At 36.9% G+C, this 9622-nt stretch overlaps 1 protein-coding gene across 1 annotated transcript; it reads left to right on the forward strand.

The window, feature by feature from the left end:
* Positions 1–286: 286 nt before the first annotated feature.
* Positions 287–8366, forward strand: bach1b (BTB and CNC homology 1, basic leucine zipper transcription factor 1 b). Its single transcript, XM_052116169.1, has 5 exons — positions 287–377; positions 2095–2348; positions 2533–3690; positions 5422–5628; positions 7046–8366. Exons 2-5 carry the CDS (start codon positions 2106–2108, stop codon positions 7256–7258), a joined length of 1821 nt encoding a protein of 606 aa, XP_051972129.1. The 5' UTR covers positions 287–377; positions 2095–2105; the 3' UTR covers positions 7259–8366.
* Positions 8367–9622: the final 1256 nt, after the last annotated feature.

Below are 9622 nucleotides of genomic sequence, written 5' to 3' on the forward strand. Positions count from 1 at the left end.
GCGCCATGTTCTACCAATTAAACAACACGATCATAAAGAATTACATTGAAATTACAAAATATATGTATTTTGTAATAGCTTTATGTTTCTGTGCATGACATTAATTTTAAATCGTAAACGCGACAGCCTGTGCTATGGGCTGTGCCTAAAACTCTCAGAAAGTCATAATGTTTATGATTGACAAGACTGATGGCCAATGACAGGAGGAGCCTGAATGAGAAGGCGGGACAAAAACAATTTTGGAGGTGGTCACATGATGCAGAGTAAAATACAAGCGCCTCCTTGTTCTCGTAGTTACAAGTGACCGCTTTAAGCAGTCAGAGTTATTATGTTACAACAAATTCAACTTTTACTCTCACTCTCCAGTGACATGACAGGTGAGTATGCTATATACAGGCGACTGTGTTTTCGTTTAATATATATGTCGAGGACGAAAAAAAGAGATATATAGAGATATTTAACGATTTAAACTAAAAAATTTAAATGAAATGTAATAACGCTGCGAATGGCTTTTGAAATGATGTAATTTTTATCCATGTGGATGTGTTGTGTTTTAATTGTGTTTAAAAAAATTTGGCAATGGAATCTCTTAAATACTCTAATGCTTGCTCTACGCATTGTTTTACGTCTCAGAACAAGCGTTTGGTTTGAAAAATGTGTTTATTTGTTACATAAACAATACGTCTGTTGTTTTTAGCCGATACCTGTTCAGCGATGCGGGTTAATGAGTTGCCGTTTAACAACAGACAAATACTCCAGCCGGTCTAGAGCAAATGACCCGTAACTTCCTTGGAAAGTCGAGGAGATCAGTGGAAAAGGGACAGACGGGGAAAATGCTTGCTCATCCTTTATCAGCAAAACCCAATGAGTCAGCAGTGAACACACACACACGCGCACATTTTGTTTTATATCATCGTGGGGACTTTCCATATACTTCTATGGACTGTATACAGATCTAACGATAATTTCTATCCACTAACAACACTCACAGAAAACTTTGTGCATTTTTACATGTTCACAAAACATACTTTAGTATGTTTAATAAACCCTTTCCCTCGTGGGGACCGCTGGCTGGGCCACACAGTGTAGGTGATCTCAGGTTTTTACTATACATGTGGGGACAGTTTATATAAATATGTAGTATAAATGTAGTACACACACACACACACACACACACACACTTGACTGTCACATTCTAAGCACTCTGTCGAGATAAGGAGCTCCCGTGGGTATAGAACGCGTATTCTTACAGCTTTTTATAACTGTATAGGGATATTTACACCCGCCCGTCGCCACTGTTTTTGGCCTCTTATGGGATGTTCACACCGAACACGTGTCTGCACTGTTTTTCAATTGTTTTCTTACGTAAACTTGAGCTGTAAAAGAGTACAGACGTCTTTGACCATTACGTCGCGTCTCGCGCAGGAACGCCGCTTCAGGTTAAAAAGTGCTTAAATTGTCAAGTGTGCGTACTATTTATACAAAATAATGTGTGTGGGTGTGTGTGTGTGTGCTTGAATCCCTTTAATATATTTACCATAGTATTCGTAGTTTCTGACAAGATACCTCAGTTACAGTTATTGTTTATAACATTAAATATGTTGTCATTTGTTTTTAGCCACGACTGTAATTTAAAAAAGAAATTAAACAACATTTCTGAAAGCTTCAAGAAGGATCTAGATCTCATATAAATGTTTGTAGCTGAAGCAGTGACAGTAGCCTAGTAACTAAGAACAAGTAACTATTTTATTTGAATTTTCAGTTGTTTTTTGTTTTGTTTTTTACAAGTTGTGATTTTTGGGTCTTTGATAGTCATGAAAATAAATACAATCCTAATGAACATTACTATAATAGTGAATATATATATTTTTTACAACCTCTACAAAATTATTATAAAATATTCTTATCCAGTAAATATAAAACAACAAAATAAATTCATGAAAAATCAATGGTTGAAAGGTATCTAATGAATGAATTAATGAGTTGCATAGCCAAAATCTCACACTGCCCACTGCTGTGATGTCTGGATGGACTTGACAGCACTAATTCTTATTCAGCACATGTATATCTTTTCTTTATGTTTTTATGATATAGGTTAACTCAACATGTCGATTGAGAGCTTGAAATCCTCAAAGTTCACCTTTCAGTCCTCTGTGCACAGTTCCCATGTTCTGCAATGTCTGAACGAGCAGAGGAAGAAAGATCTCCTGTGCGATTTGACTGTTGTGGCCGAGAACCTGAGTTTCCGAGCCCACCGTGCAGTTCTGGCCTCCTGTAGTGATTTCTTTAGCGCCCGGGTGTCCAGTCATACAACAGCTCAAGGCCTTGTCATCAGCCTCCCTGATGAGGTAGCAACATAATCATAGATATGTGATGACCATAATGGAATCTCTCTGGACAAGCATGTAGTTTAATCAAAGCTGAAATATTTTAGTCCATAAATGCTTATTAAAAATAGGATGCATCTGGGATGTAAAAGGATGCATTTGATTTCAATTTATTTGGTTCTTCCCCCCACCCCCTTTTTTTTAGGTTACTGCAGGAGGATTTGAACCCTTATTGGAGTTTGCCTACACCTCAAAACTCATCTTTACCAAAGAGAATGTGCTGGAAATTCGTAACTGCGCTACTGTCCTTGGTTTCAAGAACCTGGACAAAGCCTGCTTTGACTTCCTTCTCCCGAAGTTCTTTGACAGCAGCAGAAGTGGTTCAAAAGTCCAAAGGCAGCGATGCTGCAAGACCAAATGCTGCATATCACGAGATGCTGAGTTGGGCTTTATTAACAAAGATGACATCAGTGATGAAGACAAATTATTACTCCAACCCTTACAGCTTCGGTTCAAAGAACCGGAGCCATCTTGCCCACCTTCTGTGGCCATTGAGGATGTACCAGGAGACTGTCTAAAAGTTCAAAGTGAGAGTAACACAGACTACCCCCTCCTATGCCCAAAGTACCGAAAGTTTCAAATAGCTTGCGGGAAGGAGCGATCTTGTCTGGATGTGTGCGACTTGGAAACGGCCCCAGTGTCCCTTGTGAAGAAAGACGAGAACTGTCCCCTACCTTGCTTTCCTTGCTCAAGCAATGGGGACTGCAAGGAGATCTCAATCTGCAGTAAAACAGCTCTCAATGGTGATGAAGATTCGCTTCTTTCAGAATGTTGTGCTCCATCTGTTTGTGGCCCTTGCAGTCCTTGCATGAAAAAGCCATCATTAACGAGCTGTAGGGATTCAACAGAGTCCATTTGTGTATCAGGAGACTCGTCTAAACAGGGACTGCCCTTTTGCTCAGTCATGAATGATGCAGAAAGTGCTGTTATGAACAGTAACATAGAGACTTGCTCTCTCGACCAAAGTAACACCCTGAGAAGTGAACAGAGAAGTAGTGAAGAAATAGAGGTGGCCAAACAGCTCACGTTCTGGCCGGAGTGTCCCGCCCAGGGATCTCCATCTGGCTTGGTAGGGAAACCCTCAAACTTCAACTGTCTGAAGAGCTGGCACATGGATCCCAGAGCAATCGAGTGTCCCTTCCTACAGGATTTTGGTGCAGTGGGCGCACAACTACACGATGGGGAGGGCGGATCGACATCACAAGGCAGTCCATATGTACCGTCTAACCAATCAGGGGAGGATTCTGATAGTTTTGACACAGAGGGGGACAGTGAGTCTTACAGCAGTGAACGAGTATGGGAGGTGAGGGCTGGTTGGTTATTTGTTTTAATGGATTTTAAATACATACATAGGGTGTATCTCATGAAGAAATGTCAAAATCAAAAGAGGGTTATCTTTCCATTCAGAAAATAATACTGCTGAATTTGAGAAATTATTTTCATGACAATTGAGCACATTTCCCCCAGAAAGTTTTTATTACTGAAATGCAAAGGGGCCTAGGTAACTCAGCAAGTATTGACGCTGACTGCCATCCCTCGAGTTCGAATCCAGGGTGTGCTGAGTGACTCCAGCCAGGTCTCCTAAGCAACCAAATTGGCCCAGTTGCTAGGGAGGGGGAGTCACATGGGGTAACCTACTCATGGTCAGGATAAGTGGTTCTTGCTCTCAATGTGGTGCATGTCAATTTGTGGGCAGATCGCAGAGAGCAGCATGAGCCTCCACATGCGGAGTCGGGTTCACATATCCTTCATGAAGGGGTGTGAGCCGCGCATTTTCGTTTCGGCGCCCGTATTAACCGATTACACCGTTCACACTGCAAGCGTGAGGTGGCGGGTTCACGTGTGACAGTGAGCATATAGTTTCGGCGTTGAGACTATTTTTGCCTGCCGGCTCACACTGAGCTCAATGCTCTGGGTGCAGTACAACACTAAAATAATCAGGAGAAAAGTCACACAAGCAAGTAAAAATGATTCAAACCAAACTTATAGTGCACTACAATTTATGTCTGCATGCAAGTAAACTCAATACAATTATTTAATTAAGGAAAGAATTAATAAACTGCCGGACAATTCTGTGTATAGAGGTGTACAGTATTGACACAACATTAACCAATCACAACCAAGTGTCTTGATAAAGATAGTGACCTTATTATAATAAATAACTTTAATTATTATATTAATAAATAATAAATAAGCTTATGAACATATTAAAGAATACATTTGGCATAGGACCCCGTAGATAACTTTATTTTCTGCGCAGAGATGCTGCTTTTTCACGCGGAAGAGACGCGGCCAATGTGAACATCCAACGCGACTGCGCTGCTCACAGAGGATGTGTGAACCCGGCGTTAGAAAAATCTGCCTGCACGCGTTCAGTGCTCAAGCACTCTGCTGATGACTAAATTTGCATCATGGATACAGGACAACAGAAGTATACTTTGGCCCGCAATAGTCTTGGAGTTTTACAACATATAAAAAGTGCTGACTGGTCATTATTGGGCCTTAAAATGTGTTCATAAATAATGTCAGAAGGTTGAATTCAGTTTCATTAAATAGCTTTCCACTTGCACCCAGTAGTACTCATATGCACTTGAAGCAAACACATGCTTATATACAGTATATAAACTACGAAGGACAAACTATAAACTTGACTTTGGATTTGCTCCCTTCCTTCATCACAGTGTTGATAAGGGTAACAGTTTTTAGAATGGTTAATGTTTGTTGGACTTGACTCAGGCAGTATGTTAAATGCCTTTGGAGCACATTGGAACAGTTCCTACTTTACACACCTGATAATAAATTATCAGACTCGTAGTAAGGTTAAAGTCCACAGGCTTTAATAAAAAGAACCTTTATTAAAGCATTAACCAATTTTCAAACTTGCTGATCACTGAACAAACTTCATATTGTAATGTTACAAATGTAAACAGACCTGCTAACATGACTAAGCAGGAAGAATGCGACATATTTGTGTAGGTGTTGGTTGGCAAGCTGTGGACTATTGTAGTTGAGCATTTCCGTCCATTCTCTCTAGATGGCGCTGCCGCTGTCTGTGGAGCAGATCGTGTCTTTGAGCAGGAATGACTTCCAGCAGATGCTGAAGCAGCAGTGTTTTACTCGGGAGCAACTCGAATTCGTGCACGACATTCGCAGACGAAGCAAGAACCGTATTGCAGCTCGACGCTGCCGCAAGCGAAAACTCGACTGCATTCATAACTTGGAGTGTGAAATCGAGAAACTGGTGGGTATTTAAACGAACTTTTTATTCTTTACACACGCACGCAAACACGCACGCACACACACACGCACACACACACACACACACACACACACACATTGTAATAATAAATAAATAAGTTACACTTTGCTTAAAGTATATTAAACCTATAGGACCTATAATAGTTTTAGAGTTGTGACATTATGTTCCTGACAATCACATTTTCCTCCTTGATTCTGGTTTTTATGGTTCTCATTATTCATGGTGATGACTTTCATTACATTCTCATTACTGTAATACAATAATACAATACAACTTTTTTTAACATTACTGTAAAATACACTACAGTAAAAAAATATAATACAGTAGTTATTTTATTCAACATTAACATTCAATTTTTTTTTATTTAAAGGAACCTAAATTAAAGGCAGTACAACAAATACTGTACAATTTACAGAGCACTAATTTACAATGTGCTTGTGTGTGTGTGTGTGTGTGTGTGTGTGTGTATATATATATATATATATATATACAGGCTTTGTATGACCATTAAAATTTGTTTGCATTGTGATGACAATTAGGCACATTTTATATCCAAATATGTAAAAAAAAAAAAAAAAAAAATGCAAGTGATGTGTGTGTAAATATATATATATATATATATATATATATATATATATATATATATATATATATATATATATATATATATTGCATTAGAATAATACAAATGTGATTTTTGTATCACGGCAATGTGAATTTGTGGTGGGGAATGTGCTTGAAACTGCGACTGCACTGGAATGGAAAAAACTATATATTCACATTTAAGTATTTGTAATATTTTATATATTTAAATTCTGAAGTATTTGTACTGCTTTTAATTTGTTGCTTTAAATAAAATAAAAAAATGTCATTGTATTTTGCTGTAATATATTAAAAATAATTACTGTATTACTGAGAAATAATAAGTAATTACTGACAATTATGAACAAAAATAATTATAATAATAATAATAATCCCTAAAAAGTACAAAGTTTAGAGAATTTGGGGGTGAAATATGCACAAAATGATCCAGAAAAATGTAGAGGTCCAAAAATAGGCTTTATTTTCTTTATGTAAAATATAATTCAATATTTTTCTTTGGATTTTGGGGTGAAAATATGTCCGAGACATTTTCTTGATAGTTATTGTGAGACTTACTCACGCATAACCCTTTCAGCGGTTGAGATGTACACTGAATGAATCTGTCAAATATCTTATTCCAGTTAAAAGCTTTTACCTATAAAATTTCAGCAATTACGTTATTCAGCTATTTATAATAATTCGTTTTTCCTGCTTTGATGTCAAATTGTGTTAATGTTCATTTCAGAGTCTGTCTTCCCAATGTGACTGACTGAATGATGTATCTGCTGTTTCTCTCTTGTGTACATGTACTCTGCAGAGGAGCGAGCGAGGGAAGCTCACAGCCGAGAGGATGCAGTTGAATCAGATGAAGGTGAAGGCCTGGCAGACTTACTCAGGCCTGTATGAGAGGGTCTGTGCTGAAGCTGCCCTTAGACCCGAACAGCTTCAGGTACTGGCCAAATATTCCTCTCCAGACTGCCCACTGTCTGCCTTCCTTTGCCCCTCCTCAAACCATTCTCAGAGCACTTAGCTTCAGCAAGCTTCAGGACTTCCTTCATACACCTGTTACTCTGAAGCCAAACCATCACTTAGTTCCTCAATGGAATATACTGGTGGTGTTGCACAATCAAGCTTGCAAAACCTGTTACCTACAAGGCTTAAAGATGGTCAGTCACATTACAGTTCAACTGACACATGGCCTTCCAAGAAAAGTGGGTGTTCGATTGTGAATCTCAGAACGGATCTCATCGGCAAGCATGTATCTGACTAATAGCAAACTCAAAATTTCTTTGTTGAATATGGACCACAGAAAATCACCGAAGGACTTGGTCTTCAACTTAAATTAACAGACTTTTTTATATGTCGTACAAACACACTGAAGGTGCATTTAAGAAATCACTACTATTCCTTGTATGATCGTATGTCGTACATCTTATGTTTTTTTTTACTGAAATTCTGTTGACTGGCATATATCAAATTTATAGTCTCAATAAACATGTCCTCCAAACATCCTCACAGTCTCATGGAATCAGCCTCAATCCACAGGATCGTGATCATTTTTTGACTCATGCACAACAAACATGTTTGACAGCTAATAAAGACATTTTTATTCTTCTCAGGGGACATACTGGCTTTGGATTATACAGTGTTTGGACTAAACTGTGCTTTACTGTTTTCTAGCAGAAAAGAAAATGCCTGTATTTGCTGAAGCTGTTCCACTTTGAGCCCAGTCAGTAGATATTGATAAGCACATTTATACTGTACAAAACCGGCAACAAATAGACCAATGAATCTGGGATCAAACGCTCAGGTGTTCAGTACTGCACATGCTATAGAGTCAGTATTGATTTACTGAATTGTTGATTTTATGTAGTTGCGGACTAAATGTTGTTTTCTATCAGCTTGTTATTTGTAAGCAAAAATGGTTATATATGTAATGGTATATATTCTGTTTTAGGAAAAAGGCAGATCATTTTTGAACTTGATATAATTATATTTTAATTATTACACTCTTTCATTGCTTGTCTTACTTGGGTCCAAATTAAACAAATATCTATTAAGTAGAAACATAGTTAATACATTGTTAATAAATTGATTGTGAATCTAATTGGACAGTTTTATTCTCAATTGTTTTGCTTTAGAAAATAAGTATTTTCATAAGCAAACATATCCAAAATTATTTAATATTAAATACAATTGGGTTTACTTGAGTCGACTAAAATCTGAGATTCAGTATACCCTCATAAATCTTTTTGTCTATTTTTAAGATTTTTGCATTCTAACTAAATAAAAACATAATAATATAAAGATTTATCATTTTAATTTAATAGATTTTAGTATGAAATGGAAATGCATAAATCTTTTTTATTTTTTAAGTGTGTAATTTAAACTTTCAAATAGTATGATATATATATATATATATATATATATATATATATATATATATATATATATATATATATATATCAAGATTGTTCACTATTTCTGTTTAACTAATAAATACATTTTGTGACATTGACCATGTCAGCTCCTTTGTACAAAAGGACAGATTTTTTGCTTCTGTTGAAGCACACAAAATGTTCCCTTCCTAAATCATGGAAGAATAACATGGCTCATCTGGTTTTGCACAAACTTAGTTTTGTACCAAATACTAAGAAATTCATGTAAACTTTTCACTTATATTCTTATTCTGATCATATAAAGGAAAAATCGGTATTAAATTAGAAGGATGCCAAATTGAAGCATTTTACAAATGGACTCAGACTTTTGAATTCACTGTCCTTTTAATAAAAGTTTTGCAGTGCTATAGTTGTATCAACAGATGGCAGCACTCACCGAAACAAATTTGCCATCTCCAGTCATGGGGATAAACTGCCATAATAGCAGCACCAGTAGTTGTATTTCATCTCTAATGTGTAAACATTCTCCAGTCTATAGGAGGGCCGCTTGAAGATAAATCTTCAGAATATTGTCATATTACAAGCTGTATTCTCGCAGACTTAGGAATGGGTGCTGGGATATTTCATCATTGAAATCATTTTGATGGATACATTCTGTCTGATTGTCAGCTATGGAACAGTATGCACATGTTTGTGTTTCCCTTGGGTTAATCTGGTAAACTCATCAGTTTCATTTGCATGCATATAGTCTTTGGTTATCGTTTATCTTCATATGACATAAAGGATGTCATCGGCCCATCAGGAAATAGATATCTTTCTCAGTTTCCTATGTTAGCACAATTGTTTTATAGTAAAATAAAAAAGCATATCGATTTGTATGATGTTAAAAAAAGACATGATAGGTTAAAGCATGATATTCAAACGTATAAAAAATACAATCTGCAGTAAATTGATAAGCTATCTTTGTCTTCTAGGCATGTGATTAATATTGAGAG

This window comes from Xyrauchen texanus, chromosome 43, assembly GCF_025860055.1.
Source record: "Xyrauchen texanus isolate HMW12.3.18 chromosome 43, RBS_HiC_50CHRs, whole genome shotgun sequence".
Lineage (NCBI taxonomy): Eukaryota > Metazoa > Chordata > Actinopteri > Cypriniformes > Catostomidae > Xyrauchen > Xyrauchen texanus.